The sequence below is a fragment of the Candoia aspera genome, chromosome 1 (genome assembly GCF_035149785.1).
Source record: "Candoia aspera isolate rCanAsp1 chromosome 1, rCanAsp1.hap2, whole genome shotgun sequence".
In the NCBI taxonomy this organism is placed as follows: domain Eukaryota; kingdom Metazoa; phylum Chordata; class Lepidosauria; order Squamata; family Boidae; genus Candoia; species Candoia aspera.
In genome coordinates, this window is record NC_086153.1 from 253,685,384 (window position 1) to 253,704,170 (window position 18,787).

The window sequence follows — 18,787 nt, forward strand, 5'->3', positions numbered from 1 at the left end:
ACATTCATTTGCTAATTAGTGAGCTGTGGGACTGACTATTTAGTTCCTTAATTTTTCTTCATTCTAGCCAGTGACAAAAGCCCATCTCTCTGACATATGGTAGAAAGGGAGTAATTGGGTGTGTTCCTTTCCACTAATACAGAAAGACAGAACAAAATAGAGGTACTTAAAACTGTTAAAGACATATAGTATCTGAGGAAAATGTCCCAGAATTCTTGGATTTTAAAATTAATCAGGATAAATAGCTACTTCCTGCAGTTCTCACTAACTGTGAGAAAAGAGAACATTACTATTTTAAGTTTGTAGGTTGCTAGTTCAGAATGCACCATTCTTCTTTGTTCTCTTGGAATGTGCTCAGCACGTTCTTGAAACCCTCATTTGCGCTGTTAAAACAAATAGTACCCCTGCTGTTTATCTGAGAGATGTGGGGTGCATTTCCTTAAACTACTCTCATTATAGCAACCTGAGTCTTTAAGGTGAACCCTTCCTTTGGGGGGAGGGAACTGTGGCTGAGGATGTGATTTATTCAGAAGACTATCTACCACTTGTCTAACTTAACCAAACCAGAGCAATCCAGTGGTTGCTTTCATCCTTAATGAACTTTAGGGCTTGGTCATCATACAGTTAAAAAGAAAGCAGCACCAGTGTGTTAGGCTGGCCAAGGGGGCCAGTAGCCTTTGCTGTTTTCTTGGATAAGACCATGAAGAGGACCTGAGGGGAAGAAGGGGGAGCACCTTTTCATTTATGTTGAGTTTGCTTACTAGCCAGAACAAAATTCCCTTCCCCTCCCCTTTCCCCCACCTATTCTTCAACTTTTGGTGAACTTGGAACAATCCTGTGTCTCAGAAACTGCTGAGGAATACTGTATTATGCACAAAACAAAGGGCAGCTCTGCAAAGAGGAGCTAAAAAACATCTACCTTCTCCTCAGGCAGGCACCCTCCATATGAGTGGGGACTATAGTTCCCAGAATTCCTAACCAGCATAGAAGTTATAGCTGCAGCACACTGGAGCATCCTAGACTGGCAAGCCACGATAGAGCTTGAGTATGCTTGGCTGTACAGTAGTGTTGACTAGTGGGTAGCAAAATGTCAGTGTCTCTCCAGTCCTCAAAACCTCCTTCTTAGGGAACCTGTGATGTTGTCAAGAGACAGAGATTCATTCATTCATTCATTAGCCTTATTCACATGGAGAAATCAGTTGCATAAGAGAACAGTATGAGATAAATCTTTTTAGGCAAAAACACTGGGTGTGTGTGTGTGGATATTCAGACTTGACAATGTGTCTATGAAATGTGTACTTGGTATTTTAATAACCCCATCAAAATCCATACTACCTTTATTTAGACCAACCATGATCAGTATCAAAAGCATTGGAAGCCTTTGATTTCTTTAAAATCTTTAATCAGGCAAGTTGTTACAAAACAGAGAGGATGAGGAAAGAGAATGAGAGAGTCCAAAAGTTAGATCAGAACTTTCTGCCAGAAGTAAGATTGAATTTAATGACCCTGACTTCTGAGTAAGAGTGCACAAAGCTGTATCTTGAATCAGGTCAACGGGAGGCCGCTCTCCCCTGTCCTATTATAGCCAAGGCCAAGCAGGTGAGACCCCAACCAAAGATGTGACCAGGAAACATCTGAGATGGAACCGATTGTTTAGGAATTTGCAGGCGGATCCAAGGCCACACTGGGCTGTGCTTCATTAAGCTTAATGAGCAACAGCTGAGATGCAGAGTATTAGCGGTCAGCTAGTGGAACCGAATAGTATCCCTAGAGTCTACAGCTTGGTGTCAAAAGCAATGCTGCCACAAATAGACTGGAAAAAGATGCTATTTAGGCAAGATTCTGGCCTTGTCAGATTCCTGCCTTCTCCAAAGTGGTACCCTTCAGATGTGTTGGATTGTAATTCCTAATCACCATGGCCATGTGGACTGAGAATTATGGGAGTTGTGTCTCAGTAGTTAAGGAAGGCTCTGCTCTGGTCATTAAATGATGGTTCAGAGTAGCTCTTTACTTGCACTCTCTGCGTAGTGAGCCTCATTTGTACAAGCAATTGCTAGAGATGTCTTTTTTTATTAATGTAGGCTCATTTGTAGATATATCGTACTGCAAATTACTTTTCTTAGCAGCTGGTTTTGCAAGTAGGTTAGTGCTTTCTTCTCCCATATCATTATAACTGGAACCTGTTTAAATGTTCATTCATTTTAAAATATTTGTATCCTACTTTTCTTTATAGTGTTCTGGGTGGATCACAACAGTTACATACTTATAGATAGCACCTCTGAAGCAAGAGAGAGAAAGAGAAATAGCAGGGAAACATAACATTTTAAAAAATATTTATTTAAAAAAAAACAGTATTATATATGCCAAAAAAGTGGACCCTGCACCTGCAGGAAAAACACTATGAAGAAAAAAAATTATATGCCAAAAGAAATAATTTCACCACTTCCCACAGGGTTGTTAAGGAGAAACAGAACTCCCTTGAAAAGGAGTTCCAAAGGTTAGATACAATCACTGGAAAGATCCGACAATTTGGTAGATTCCCTAATTTGAGTGGGATTTATCTCCCTCTTGTTTATTAACTGAATATCATTGTCATTCTAATGGTGTGATAAATTATTTTTAAAAATCCTAAGAAGTGTTGTGGAGAAATAAATCTGGCTTTTCCTTCTAATTATAACTGATTGTAATAAACATGTGAGGTTTACTGAAGATCTTTGCTACCTATTACCAAAATAATTATTGTGTCAATCTGTAACCCCTAGTATTTACCCTGTGAGTTGACGGAACATTGATTCTGCCATGTATTTAGCTGCTTCTCTCATCCGATAAACAACACATAAAACCAGTTTTAAATTTCTGGAGTCTATAATTTAGAAACTGGTATAAAACATTTGTTCTCTTAGTCTGATTCACAGCAGAAATAAACCACTACCAAATGGTCATTATAATTTTTTAAAGTTACATTTTTGGCATTATTTACTGCACTCCTTTATGTCTTTCTGTTTTAAATTTCTCCTATTTTAAATCTTAATTTGTAGAAATGAAATTCTAATATTCAAGTCCCAATTTCATACTTCTGATAAAACGGAATTATATATATCGTAGATAAATTTTGCAGGCTGGGCTATGATTGGAACTCTCCAAAACTGTATCTTTCAGTGCTATTGTTTTAATTATTTGATTCCTCCATGGCAAAGTAAGAATTTCAAAAAACATTTATGTCACAGAATCCTGACTGAATGAGGAAAGTTATTATTTTTTCAATATACATGCCTTAAATAACTGCCTTTCCAGTAACTGTTGAACATCCATAGTGCCTAATGACTTGAAGTCACAACTTTAATAATTTCATAATGTAGATTTCTAAAGATAATTGTGCAAGACTGAGATGCAATAAAATTTGGGCTTATTTTTCTGAATGCTTATTAATTTAGATTCAAATAAAAAACAAGGGTAATTTCTCAATTATATACATATTACTTTGAAGGAAACCTGAATGAAATTTAGTGTGCAAATAAACCTGTATAGAACTGGGTGGTGAATGATATTGTAAAAAGTTTTATGCTCAAAATGCCAATTTCTTCCCTTGATCTACTCTAGCTCTCCATGAGAGATTCTGAGCAGACAAAGTGGCAAAAGACAAAGCTGCCATTCTGACCATCAGTTCCATATCTGACCAGGCTATTAACATGGCTATTCACATTGCTTTTCTGGCAGGAATATTGATCCATGCCCTACCGCAAACTTGTCTGATTTTTGTTATTGTCTCATTTGTCCCTTTTACAGCACTCAGCTGTCACTCAGCTATCTCTCTTGTCACTCTGGGCACACCACAACCTTTCTTAAATACCTATACTAACTTCTAATGTATCTCTCCAAGACATAGTAACTTGCTTCCTCACAATTTTCTTGCCCTTATATCCCAATGTATTTATACCTATTATTCTGCTTATCCATTTTTGCCACTAGCAGAAGATAATGGGAACTTCAAAGATTCCCCCTTTCTTTCTTGCTACCTTATATTTTTGGAATATGAGAACCTCCTTTAATATAAATTAGTCCTTTACACCTAATGCAAAGGAAAAAAAAATCACATGGTCAATGACCAGCAAAATTTGAAAAAACATACAACTCAAAAGTAAAATCAGAAGTAAAATCAAATGCAAAATCTTGGTTTAGGTGAGGGTGAGCATGCTGAAAATATTGAGACTCGGCCAATAGTATAGGATTTTCTAGATTCAGTATGATTACATTGACAAGGAATATGTCTACTGTAATTATTATTGAGCAGATGGGATCTGGTAACAGTTATCTGTACTTGGTTTGATTATATCCTAACTAGATTTTTATAATGCATGGAAAATCTGCATTGGCTGCTGATTGTTTTCTGACCTTTAGGTTTGTTTTTTTTATGGCATGGCTTTATCTCAGCATAAACCTATCTATGTGCCAAACTTTTCAGAAGAGGTCCTTTTAAAGATGTCCCTCTATTTAGAAGCATGCTTTCAGATACATTAAAAAGGGCCTTGTATGCTACTGTTTTTTATTTTTTTAAGCACTGGAACCCTCTTCCCTCTGGAACAGCAATTGTTTCTCATTTTAGTTTTATATTGTTGTATTCTTGGATATTTATTGGATAATATTCCTATTTCATTGCATCTGAGCTTCTAACTAAGCATAAGCCAATGCATTTGGAAAATAAACCTTCTCAGCTTGTTACCCTGCTTATCTCTGCTTCCATTTATCTTCTCTATTGTTTTCTCCACATCAGATTTTAGATTGTATGCTTTTTTGGAGATAGGAAGCTGTCATCCTGCATTTTGTCAAAGTTTATATGCACTGGATGGAACTGAACAGTTATTCTTACTTTTGGAATTTATTCCATCAACATAACTGGTGGGGCTAATTCCTCCCCTCTCTTTCAGCCCTTTATGTACTTTGTGGGATACTTTGTGGGATTGGGGGGAACTTCACAATTTGCCAATATCATCTATTGTAGCTCCCTCAACTTCTTATCTTAGGACTTCGTTTACAATCTTTTGATCATCCTTGTTGCCCATGTCTGCATTTGTTTCTATTTGTTTGAACCTTTCTTTAAAGTATGATGCCCAGAACAAGACACAAAACATAGTGTTGTAGAATTATTGCTGGAACACAGTAAAATTGTTGCTTTCTGTAATTTGAAAAAGAGGCTTCAGTTGGCACAGCCTTTCTTACAAGAACATCAACTTAAGTCTTTAAAATTATTCTGAATGTCTTAACCTTCCATGTATATTTTCCTTAACCTCACTTGAAAAGCTTGTTTATGAAAGTCATTGGAATCCAATTTTAAATAAAAAATATTTAGGAGTGGGTTATATAAAACCAAAACAACATTAGATAATTTCCCCCCCTTTTTTCTCTGATCTATGGTCTCTGAAAACATCTGTTCGGGGTTTTGTTTTTTGTCTTTGAGTGTGGAACAAAAGTTTAGTAGAAATACTAAGGATGAATTGTTGCTACTGCCAAATATTATTATGAAATGAGAGAGCTTTTCCTGCTCTTCCTTTAGCAGTGGTGATCTCTGTTGCAAATTCATTAATAATATAAAACTTTTTTGCCTTGCTCAATGACCAAACGTTTGTATCTTTAAGAATGCAGTTTTAAATGAACCTACTATAACTCATTTAAGGGAGTAGAACTGAACTAGATGCAGCCTCTCTTGTTACAGTGGGACTGCATAAGGAAAAAAAAATTCTCCGTGGTAACGTATTTCTTATAAATATATGCAAGGGGAAGAACAACATTAAGTGTTAGATTAGTTGAATTGGTAAGATGGGTTGTGAAACCATAGTTGAATTTGCACAATAGGCTTGACCAGATCAATACAAGTTCAGTGTGTTTAGTTAATCTGCTAACCCAGGTAAATATGGGAGAAAGTCAGCCACTTTGTGATATTCCAAAAATGTAGTCAGCTATACGGCAGAGCTTCAAGAAAGTTAAACAAATGTGCAGACCTAGCTGAACATACAATGTGCTCTATTAAAAGAAAAAAACTACCTGCCAAGACTTGGCAACTAAAATATACCTCTCAAACATTGATTGGTCACAGTCCCCAAGTCATGCCTACTGCTGTTTCCCTGGCTAATGAGGAAGGGGCCATATGAAGCCCTGCCAGTATTCTTCTAGTGTAAGGCTCATTGCTGCACCAGAGAGGATTGAAGGAAGTGGCTGGGGACCCTGCTTTCTTCAAAATGGTAGCTCTTTGCCTGACACTGAGAGTGTCCTGTCAGATCCATCAAAACGGAGATATGACCTAGGTAGTGGCCCACTGGATTAAATGTAAGAATATAGCCTACATCTGGTCATTTTACATTGGTGTAAAATGGCCAGGCAGAGGAAGGCAAAGCAACACTAGCTTTAAATGTCCATGAAGTATCCTCTATTCAAATTACACTATGAACTTCTCTGCATTAGGCAGTTTGATATAGTAAACATATTTGAAGATGAAAATTTACTATGAGTCACACTTGCAAAGTCTTTAACAGTGGAGGAGTTGCAGCTCAGATTATAGCTCTTTCTGCACCGAGGTCAAGAACTCGTAGGCTGTAATACAGGCCAAAACAAACTCTTTGTGATCTACTACTGGCTTCCTTTTAAGATATTTTTTTCCCCTTCAGAATGAATTTCCTTTTATTTCACTCCAGCTAACATTAATTCCGCCTGCACAAATGTCTTCCTCTTCCCTATTTTATGTTATTTCTTAAAAAAAAGATTTTTACAGTGGTTAATCCCCAGTGATTTGGGAAATTCAGTTCAAACAATTGCAATAATTTTCTTTTGAATTTAGTTCTAGTAATTCTGCTTTAAAGCAGATATTTGAGAAAAGAGGTATTAGTTCCAAGAATGTATCTTTCTGCTCTGACAGATATAAGCCAATTTAAATTACATGTGAATAAGTTATATAATACAGTTTTTAATTCCTCTGAGATGCTATCATAAATGACCTCATGAAGTTATTTTCTGCTCCCTCATAAATTAAAAGGCATAGCAATCTGGATTTTCCAGGCTTGTATTCCAGTTAATTTTCATTAATAACTACAGATGAAATATATATGGAGTTCTATTCTATGCATGATTATTCAAAATAATTCTACTGCTTTAGATTTATAATGAAAACTTACACTTATTTGAACAGAAGCTACCCCTGATGACTTTAATGGGATTTAGTCCCAGGAATTTTTTTTCCTGTATAGCTATGCATAGGACACATTCTCCAGACACTTTCAGAAACCTCTTAAGACCTTGCTGTTCTCCCAGGCATGGGGGTCAGAGGATCAGTTGAGCAGGCAAGGTTCTGTTAATTTATCATTGATGGGTTTCCTTGGTTGCCATTTTCTTTTCTTATGAATTTATTATATGCTCTTTATTATTTTTGTTACTTGTTGTTATATTGATGTCTTATATTGTATTTGTTACCCAGAGTAACTTTGCAAGCTGGTTGGCCATATAAATCAAATCAAATCAAATCAAATCAAATCAAACCAATAAAGTAATAATAAACAAATTTCTGTCATCATAATACATATTATTTTTGTCAGGCAAAGATCTTGTAGATTTGAAATTAAGGTAATATATACATTAAGAAATCTGTCACAATTCATTTGATTGCTTACACATTATTACTTTTAGAATGGGAGGCTATTTCATTTTTCAAATGTAGAATTTGCACACTTATGTACTCTATGTGCCCCCATTTTACTATGTAGCCAGACTTCTTTATTATGTGGGTTAATTAGATAGGTGAGAATTAATTTTTGGCAATCATTTTATTTTTAGCCTGACACTGACGGAGGAGGATGCATGTGGCAAGGGAAAGAAAGACGGTCACTTTCCTTATCACTCCTCCTCAGTTGCCTTTTATATAGCAATAACTGGCAATATATAAAAGGCAATTTAGCATAAAATTCATTATGAATCCCTGAAATGAAATGACTGACATATAATTTTTTTCATAATTGAAAAATTATATTAAAGATACAGTGGACTAGGAGACACCAAAAGTAAACAACAAAACAAAAAGAAAAAAACACGTTGCTTTATGCTTTAAAAAGGAAGCAAAAAATAATGGTTTTAAATACTTACTTCAAGATTTTACACATTACTTTAAGCAGATTCAGAGATTATAGTTCATAAGTTCTTGAGACTGGCTTTTATGCTGGACTGAATATCTGGTTTGGATGCTGTTCAAAAGCAGACTTGACCATGCAATGGCCACAGAGTACAGTTTGACCATCTTGGTCTAACTCAGTCATAGTCAATGTACTATCAGGTGCTGAAAAGGCACAAGTAAAGTTGCTGGACTTCTAGTGACAAGTATGGATTAAAAATCCTTAAACTATACATTTATCTTTAAAGTGGGATTATACCCATCTCCAGAACAGGGTGCTGCTTAACTAGACAGATGAACCACCACAACCAATGTCTCCATCTTGTCTGGACTGAATTTACTGATCCTTATTTAGCCCATTACTTCACTTGAGCATTTATATAATAATCACAATGTAATTTTGATCATGAAAATATATCTTAATTTAGGAGAAGTTTTGAGAGAGCAGATATTTGGAATTCTATTACGCTTCTGAAAAAGAACAAGCATTATCTGCATTTTTCAAATCTGCAATTGTTCATGTTCTTAAAACAAGGTATTATTTTTTAAATCAAGGCTGTCCCTATAATGACAACAACAACAACTCTTTCTCTTCCTGACAAAAATACCACCACAGTTCTAAATGGGACAATTTATTGACAGTTGCACCCTGACTATAGGTTATCTGCAGTAAGTTTATGGAATGTCTCCCTAAAAGTGGAATACGGACATAGAGACACTGAGCCTATATCCTTTTTTGTGAACTGGCCATGCTTGAAGATAATTAAAATGCAGATAGCACTACCAGTCATGGTAGCCATAGATTACCTAAAAAAATGGATTATGCTTCTGGACCCAGTGGTCTCCAACCTTTGGAAGTTGGTGGGCATGTGTGGAATTTTGCGAATATGTTTTGGGCTTTCTTATTAAATGGCGGCCATGATAGGCCATTTACCAAACATCCATTTATCTTAAGACTAGAGGTTGCTCCCCAACATCTCTTCCAGCCTTTCCATGAAGCCCTCTGCCATCTCAAAAGATGGTGCCACAATTATAAAGCATAATTGGAAATACGAATTGTTTGAAGTTGATGTCTTGAGTCCACTCAAGTAGGCACTATATAACAATTTTGTATCAGCAAATTAAAACAAACATGCTAAATCTGCATTTAAAAAAAAATAAGAATCTAAAACAGAAAAAAAATCAGCTGAGGTGGGACATCTAATGGGGTCTAATAGAGGGGTTATTAGGCACACTGATGTACTTGAACCTGAAATTGGGACATAGATTCTAAATAAACAGTTGCTGAAAACATTATGGGAAATGTTTTTGTACCAATATCCCCATTGGCATTGAGATTGCCATTATGGAAACAGATTGCTGGTCTTGGTCTGATTCAGAAAAGCTCATCTTATGAAGAGCTATACAAAATAATAATGCTGTGCAGGGACTTTCTTTGCATTGAGTTGACATGGTGTACGGGGAAGAATGTGTACATGTGCATTGAAACATACCGGGAGTAGTTTATTTTCTATTTTGAACTAGATATGAAGGATCAACATAATGCTATGTGTGTCCATAGGATTTCAGCCTAAATTTTTTGATTTTGCAACCAGTAATGAAAAGTCTAGGTGCCCATTATCGCTGTGTTTGTCTTCTCTTCCTTTTGTTCCATTAATGCTTTCTTGCCCAGCTTCTATTCTAAGACTTCCTGGAGGGTTGGGAGGCAGGTAATGTCATAGAACAATAACTATATTCTCCCCTAAAGACCTCCAACACCAGCACCCCAGTCTGTGCTTATTGGGTTATTATAAATGCTTTCTCTCTGCTAGAAAAACTATGGAACATTCATATGAATGTTGAAGCTTGAGGAAGGAAAATGGCCTCCACATTATCCTTGGTATTCTGAAAGAGAAGTTCTTATTGGCTCACAAGATTCTTTTGTAGATTCTGGAGAGAAAAATCTGAAGTTCAAATACATTGAAGTTCAAAGATAGGCAAATTAGAATTACGATGAATGAGTCAATGAAAATATGGAGGTATGCTGCAGAGTGTAAAAAGCAAATTCTGCAAGTATTAATGAGTCAAAAAGAATGGATATTATAAATTCCGGTGCAAAATGTCACAAACAGAGGCAATTGCATGCAACAGCATATACACAGAATCACTGTTTCACATGCAAGTCTGCACATTATCATGTTTCATGACCACACTAGGTAGAAATTTGCATAAAAACATTCTAAAATGCAGACTGATTCACACATTGATGCATGTAGGAATCGGGGTGGCCTATAAATCTTATAAATAAGCAAACAACAGTTTTCACATAAAAAACGCAATTCATTTACTGTACATAAAGATACATAGTAACATTTCATACAAAACCTAAAAAAAAAAACAGTATGAAATGAGCTGCAAGTTGTGTTTCAAAGTCTCTTCCAATACTAATGAGTCGGAGGTTCATTTATCCTAAATGTCTTTATTAGCTAACAACCCCCACATACAGCCTCCTGTTCTAACTACTTGTTGAATAAAAATGAACTACTTCCAGGGCCAAAGGCCATACTTCCTAGCAGAGGGTGTGCTTCCTCACTCTCAGTCCTTCCTCTGCGTTACCAACTTTGTCCTCCTGACTCTGCCACTTAGTTCCACCTATTGATACATCTTTCCTCTTTTTTTAAACAAACAAACAATAGACAAACCTTCTCCTTCTCACCCCCACAGTTTAAACATAGTTTTGGTCTTCATATGAGGTGACCTGCCCGAGTTCTGACTTCATTCGTTGTGGTGGTCATAGTTTCTCCTGGGTGTGACGAAGAATTGCTTGGTCCCTCAGACCCGTTTATATACGATTCCAAATTGTCTCTCCCCTGGGACCCAGTTGGTGGAGTGGCCGCTTCTTCCACCAGCTGCTGTTGGTGCTGGTGTTGGACCTCTGCCTGTTGGTTGCTTCTGTGAGGGTGTCATCGATTTCTCCTGAGTACCTGACCTTCAGGGGTCACCACCTCAAAGGAACATGTGTTCACCTGTTTCTGGACCTCAGCTTTCCTCCATTCCTTGTTCTCCTGTCCATTGGGCTGTATCCATACTTGCTCTCTACTGTGTAGGTTAGGTAGGTCTCTAGCCATCCTGTTGTAATAATGAGCCTGTCTTATTTTTTGTTCCACAATAGCTCCACTTGACTAACATGACCTACCAGCTGCAGCAAGATCTCCCTCATGGGAAGTAATGTTTTAGTTCTCCAACCCATGAAACTCTGTACAGGGCTTCCATCCAAACCCTGTGATGGGGTATTCCTGTGGTCTACAACTGCTAGGTATGGGTCTGCTCCCGCTTTCTTGGCTTTGACTAAAAGACACTTCATGGTCTTGACAGCTGATTCACCTTTCCCATTGCTCTGTGGATAGGCAGGGGATGATGTCTGGTGGTCAAATTCCTACTGTGACCTGAATGCCCTAAACTCCTCGGAAGTAAATTGCGGACCATTATCTGAGAACACCACGTCGGGTATCCCATATCTGGCAAAGTGGCCCTTTAGCTTTCTGATAATTGTCAGAGACCAGGTGTCTGGCACAGGGTCTATATCCCAGAAGTTGGAATAATAGTCCACTGTTAGGAGGTAGTCCTTCCCTTGCAGCTTGAATAGGTCTACCCCTATTTTTTCCCACGGTCGACTCGGTACCTCATGTGGGTGCAGTGTTTCCTTTTGCTGTCTGTCTCCTAGGGAGTTGCAAATCTCACATTGCGCCATGTAGGCTTTTAGCTGATCGTTCATACCAGGCCAGTATATGTATTCTCATGCCCTCCTCAGGCAACTCTCTATTCCCATGTGTGATGAATGTAGTCTCTTCATGATGCCCATGCACATAGCAGCTGGGATGATAGCTCGGTTTCCTCTAAAAATGATGCCATCTTGTACACTGAGCTCCTCCCTCATGGAGAAATATGGCGTAGCTTCCACTGGCAGCTGATGCTTGTTCTACGGCCAGCCGGCAAGGACAATTTGCTTAACTGTCTGTAGCTCCACATCCTGGGCTGTGCATTCCTGTATTGCTTGTAGGCGTGGCCATGAAATGTGTAGATACTGCAGCATATTTATTGATTCTATGTCCTTTTCTACCGACCCCAATTCACTAGGCTCCGGTAAATATGCTCTGCTCAAGGTATCTGCCACTACGAGTTGGGAACCTGGAAAATATTGGACGTGCACATCATAATTTTGAAGTCTCATTAGCATCCTCTGGAGTCTTTTTGGAGCATTCAGCAAGGGTTTTTGCACAATGGTTTCCAGTGGCTTATGATCTGATTGGACCTGCACTGTGTGTCCAAAAGTAAGCTGATGAAAGTGCTCCACCCCAAAAAGCATTGCCTACTGTTCTTTTTCAATTTGGGCATACCCTTTCTCTGCTTCTGACAGTACTCTACTAGCAAAAGCAATTGGTTGTTGGTTCTGTAGTTGGGCATCACACTGTAAAACCAATGGCTCACCTGGGCTGTAGTATTTCAGCACAGGTGTCTTAGTTATTTTGTCCTTTATTTTATCAAATGCCTGCTGATGACTCCCTGACCATTCCCATACTTTTTCCTTGTGTGTCAGCTGTCTGAGTAACTCACAGTCCTTAGCCAACCCTTTGCAAAACTTTGCCAGACAGTTTACCATCCCTAAAAATCTTTGAACTCCTTTTACGTCCTCAGGCCTTGGCATCTCACAGATGGCCTTAACCTTCTCTGGTTCTACTTTCAACCCCTCTGCCATCAACAGGTGGCCTATGTAGGGCACTTCTTTCCGTCTCAACCAGGCCTTATCTGGGTTTAATTTGATATTTCTGTCCCTGCAGTGCTCCAAGAAGCAGCATAACTTTTCATCATGATCCCTTGCAGCTTCCGTTTCAGTATCTCCCTCTCCCACAATCAGGATATCATCTGCAATTATTTTCAAACCCAGGATGTTCTCCAACTCTTGGGTTAGTCTGCGCTGAAACATTTCTGGGGCAGGGCTAATGCCCATTGGCATCCGTAGCCATTGATGTCTGCCAAAAGGAGTTACCAAGTGGTCATGTAGCTGGATTTCTTACCCAGTTGTATGTGCCAGAATCCATTTTTTACATCAAAACTGAACAGACCTTATATTGCCACATCCCTTGCATTTCTGTCCATATGCTGGGCATCGTTCTTTCTTCTTTTCATGGCGTTTTCCACAGTATATGCATTGGATCCTCGGTAATTGGCCCCAATGTTGACTGTCTTGCTCCTTGTAGGGGCCGGACTGGTGGTGGACCACATGCACTTGCGCCTCCTGTGTGCCTTCTAGTGTCCTGAGCCTGTCCTTTGCTGCTTCTGCTGCTCTCCCCAGTTCCAAATGCCGAGCCAATGTCAGATCAGGCTCCCGCAACAGCCTTTCCTGGAGATGTGAATCCGTAGTCCCACAGACAATTCTGTCTCTGATAAGGGAGTCTCTGATTGCCCCAAAATTACAGGTTGCCGCCAGAGTCCTCAGTGCAGTAACATAGGCATCTAGCCTTTCCTCAGTACCCTCCTGTCTCACAAAGAACTGGTAGCATTCCATTGTTTCATTTTGTTTGGGAACGCAGTAGTCCTCCAGACCCCTTAAGAGCTGCTGCAACATGCTAGTAGGACCAAACCTGAGCGAGCTGCAGATTTCCTGCCCTTTTTTGCCAATCAAATAACACAGGAGTTTTACCTCCCTCTCATCTTCGTCTGTAAAGGCAAGGTCCCGGTACAGTTCAAACTCCTCTTTCCAATGCTGCCATGCCTGAGCAAGGTTGGGAGCATTGAAATTCAATGGCACAGGGGGCTGCAAGCTTCGCTCCATGCTTCCTGAAGTTGTTTCTTTGTTTGGCGCTTGCCGCTGTGCTAATCCTCCAAAGTGGGTTCAGTTGTTAACTCTGGACACCATGTTTCAAAGTCTCTTCCAATAATAATGAATCGGAGGTTCATTTATCCTAAATGTCTTTATTAGCTAACAACTCCCACATACAACCTTCTGTTCTAACTACTTGTTGAATACAAATGAACTACTTCCAGTGCCAAAGGCCGTACTTCCCAGCAGAGGATGTGCCTCCTCAATCTCAGTCCTTCCTCTGTGTTACCAACTTTGTCCTCCTGACTCTACCACTTAATTCCACCTATTGATACAAGTTGCATGCAAAACCAATATACACAAAAGTATGTCACATATGAATATTTGCACGGCACTGCTATAAATAACTGCAGCAAAACATGATATGAAGTCATGTTCATATACTTGCCATATTTCACATACAAACAAATGTATTGTAATTTCTGCCAGATATGTACAGTGGCACATCAAACACAAATTTATGGAAAGATAAATCAGTGCCCCATATGCAATAACCTGAGGCAGCATTTTAAAGGTAAAGACACCCAGCAGCACTTAATAAATGTGACAATTGAATCACCTTCTACAGTGTATTGGCTTGCCTGATGTAACCTGAACATTCCAACAACTGTTTTTCTTTTAAGAAATAAGTACTGATTATCAGATTTTGGCATCTTTCATAATATTTGGCCTTAGTTAAAGGTTACTAATTAAAGTATAAACAATGAAATCTCACAATACACAATGGATTTTCATGAGGATGACAGGAGGCACGTTTCCACAGCAGCTAAACTTCCAACAGGATACACTTAAGAAATATTTCAGACAGGCCCCCAAATACTTGCAAACAATGTGAAGTCTGCAGTGCATAGGAAAAGTTAGAATTAGCATATAACCTTTTGTTTTTCTAATTGTTTAGCTTATATCTCTCACCAAATAGCTTCTCTGTGCTGAAATTCATACTGACTGATAAATTGTACTGACTGTATGATGAATGGCACTTCCAGACCTTTGAATGATAGAATGCTGGGAAAGTCATTCACTTTACAAGTGCTGTCATTAGTATGTAATATTAGAGAGCTGGAAAGTCTGCAGGAAAGAACAACCAGAATTAAGAGACAGATGGCAATTCCTCCATCAGAAAAAGCTAAAACGGAATGCATGGTTATGGAGAACTTTTCATCCTTTCATATAATACTAGAATTAGGGTTCAGCCAATGGCTGTGTTTGTTTGGAATGACCATGATTTTTTTTAGAAAATTCAACTAAGTGTTATGGATTCACATAATATACTGAATCATATGGAATTAGTTTATACAACACAGAGTAAGTTAAAATGTGGTTGGCTAGCTCATGGTTATGTGCCATGTGAACTCAATGACGAAATGGCCCAGGTTCAGTAGAGAGTAAGCAGTTATGAATAAGCATATTTATTTCAATCATGAACTATTTTTTAAAGATTATACAATATTTCACCTTTTAACTAAACAGCTACAAGTGATGCAAATATATGACCAGCATGAAATGAAAACATGAGTACAACCTGAAACAAATACTTATTAATGGAAGATTGTATTCAGTTGATGTCTTGGTTTCTTATATCTCATCTCTGAAATGGGGAAAGTGACTTTCAGCTCCTACTCCTCAAATCTGTTCCAGAAGACTAGGTCATTTTTCAAAACAAACTGAAAAGGGATGTGGAGGGATTGAGGGACTGCAGGGAGAAGGAATAGCTAGGTCACCTTTCACCTTTTCCAGAGAAACTTTCTCTGAATCAAAGGGCCACCAGAAGATGTTCATTCATATACGCACTATGGAGAAAAATTTGCAAATTTCTTAGTAACAGTAGAAATGTTCTTAATTGAAAAAACAGCCTCAGAGAAAGAGGTGTGATTACTAATATCTGGATAAAAAATACAATACAACAATGCAGGTAGAACAGTTATCAGATTTTATCATTTCATCACCATTTAGGCCAATCAAATGTAGACATTTTTTATTACTACACTTGCCATATTTAGACTGTAAATTTCCAGGTGCCACTAAATAGCAGCAAAGAGTTATTTGTTTTCTTTATCTCCTTGCTGGGGTCTAGTGGTCACCTGGAGCTTGGCAGCCCTGGTATGGCAGCACTATCTAGCCATGGGATCTATTAAAACGTTTACAAGTGCTGAAGACAGGATGCCTGGGAATATTTGCTGGTTCACATACCAAACTAACATTAATTAACTAGCAGAGAACACACGCTGGTTCACACACTGTAAAAACTGTGGCTTAGCCCAATGTATGAACCTAGCTACTGTCTTCATGTGTTACTTTTATGGCCCAAGGAGCATCTGGTTGAGTGCTGTGAAAAATGAACACTAGGTGGATGTTGACTCTGATCCTGGAGATATTATGGTTTTTATAGTGCAATCTCTTCCTGAGTTGAACATCATTCTATTTTCTAACTTATTTGTTCCACTTCTCCATGCCCAATCTATATAAACAGTGTGTTCTGAGAAGATTACACCAAATGTGGTTTCTCTGTTCCTATGAGTAAAAAGTTATCCCCAGGAATGTTCAAGTTCTAGTTCTCTTCTCAGGCCTGGTCCTGGCAATTTTTGTGCCTTTTTGTTGATGACAAGATGAGTAAGTGTATTACTTGATAAAAAAGCAAAGGAAGGAAAAAAAAAAGGTCTTGTGGAGGAGGCTCTTATAAATGAGCTGTCACATGAAATAAAGTTAAAGGAAAATCTCCTGCTGTAAATGCACAGGTCTGGCGCTTCTAATAAAAATCAAGGCCCTTGAGGAATTAATTACATCAGCATTACAAGAAGAATTCGTGGAATTGCAAAATGTGGTGGCACAGACCAGCACGAGCTTCTGCTGCAAATGGAAAACTGCAGGAGTGTCTTAACAATTTCTGAACTGATATGCAGGACATTGTAGTCACATCATAGTAATTCAGACACTTGAATGAATAATAGTATGCCAAAGTAATGACAAATGGCATTACACATACTTTGCAACTGAAGTCATCTGACTTTATTTTCTTCATGTGCACATGTGTGTGTGTATGTGTATGTAAAAAATATTTTGGCAAAATTTAGACCCCAGATTTCTGTAGAGAAAATGATTTAAAATATATTTTACTGACTGTTAATATAATTACATTCAGAAAACAAGGTAGATGAATTTACAATTAATGGATGATTCATATAAATATGATTTTTAGGCTATATTGAACACATTAAGGTTTTTACCAGAAAGATTTTGTCTCATGATTAAGAGCATCATACAAAATAGTAGAGCAGGTATATATACAGAAATTGTATTATTTCTTTATCTAGACCGAGTGTTTCTTTTAGAAGCTTGTAAATAAGTTGAACTTACCTGTTAGCCAGCAAAATACCTTTCTGGAAAGTATCATTGAAAAGGGGGATTTTTCAGGTGATAATTTGTCTACTCAAATATTTGTAATGATGTGCTGTGAATATCTGTCTGGGTAATTTGGGCACCACATTATCAATCTGCCTAAAATGTATTTGTGATTGAGGGGCATGTTCAGTTAGAGACTCAGAAGAAGAGGTGAGAACAGTCCTAGCCTGTTGAGAAAGAAAAGAAAAGACAGAAAAAGAGAAGAGTCTCAACTATTGTTATATGGAAAAAGTATTCAACAAAAATCAGTCTTAATTCCTCTTCCACCTCCTGCTCCTCCTTGTATAGTACTAACAATTTTCTTATAAGTAGATATTATGTTATATTATGCTAATACAAATTAAGGTTAACTTCTTTAAAAATGTTTTAATTATAATATAAGATGAACAAATAATAATTGTCAGACTATGTTATTTATACATGAGTAAGTCCAATTTTTTCTTGTGTCAAGTTATTTTATATAATATTAATTGTCCCCATAGCTAATTCAACCAACTACCTATGTAACACAATCTTTGTTAAAGATCTAAACAATATGTTCTTCCCAAACAGGGAATGATGTTATGGATTTAGACACAATGAAACTGGATATATTTGTTACTTCTCGCGAGTAAAATTGCAGAAATAATTTTACAACTGTATCCAATTTAGTGAGAGTAGAAAAATATTAGAGATGGTATTCTACCAGCCCCTGGGCTGCCCAAGTGCTAATGGAACAAATAGCACAAATTCACAGGCAGAATCTTTCAGTAATGTAACTTACAAAGAGTTGTACAAGTGTAGTATAATATGTTTACAGTCATAAACAAAATACTGGATTTAAACTGGGTTTCTATAAGCTACAGATGTTTTAAACTAGGATAATATATTTGGCTCTATCTATCATCTATCACTCATTTTGTGAACCTTTTGAAAACTCTGGAGATAATATGTCTTCTCTTGACATTTTTCTATTTTTTTCACCCTTGTTTTGTTTTCCTAAAATCTATAAATTATAAATTAGTCTTATAAATTAGTCTATGAATTTACAAAGTTATAGGTAATTTATTGGTTCATATTTGTTTTTGAATTTTTTTAAAAAAGGAAATAATATTGCTTCTCTATTAATCTAATTATTTGAAGTAGATCATACAACTTTAGTTCTAACTTGAAATATTTTCATAACAGTGACAATATATACCAAATGACTTCTCAACTTGAGTGCATGACATGGAACCAAATGAACTTGGGATCCACACTTAAGGGGTAAGGTTGTTTTTTTTTTTAATCTTACATTGTAGAATTATGAAGCAATTTATTTTTTATTACAAGTGGAACAAAGAAATAATCAAATCTTCAAAATATTAAACTTCCTTAGCACATGGAGATTTGTCACTGAT

The 18,787-nt window shown here is 37.4% G+C and overlaps 1 protein-coding gene across 3 annotated transcripts in view; it reads left to right on the plus strand.

Moving 5' to 3' along the window:
- The window catches only part of WT1 (WT1 transcription factor), a 61,006-nt gene that overhangs the window by 11,933 nt on the left and 30,286 nt on the right, over positions 1-18,787 (plus strand). For 2 of the 3 annotated variants that reach the window (XM_063289523.1, XM_063289524.1), the window contains exon 4: positions 18,576-18,653. The exons of the other annotated variant lie outside the window; for it this stretch is intronic. In XM_063289523.1, the coding sequence (XP_063145593.1) occupies positions 18,576-18,653 (78 nt within the window). The remainder of the gene's footprint in view (positions 1-18,575; positions 18,654-18,787) is intronic. 3 annotated transcript variants of the gene reach the window in all.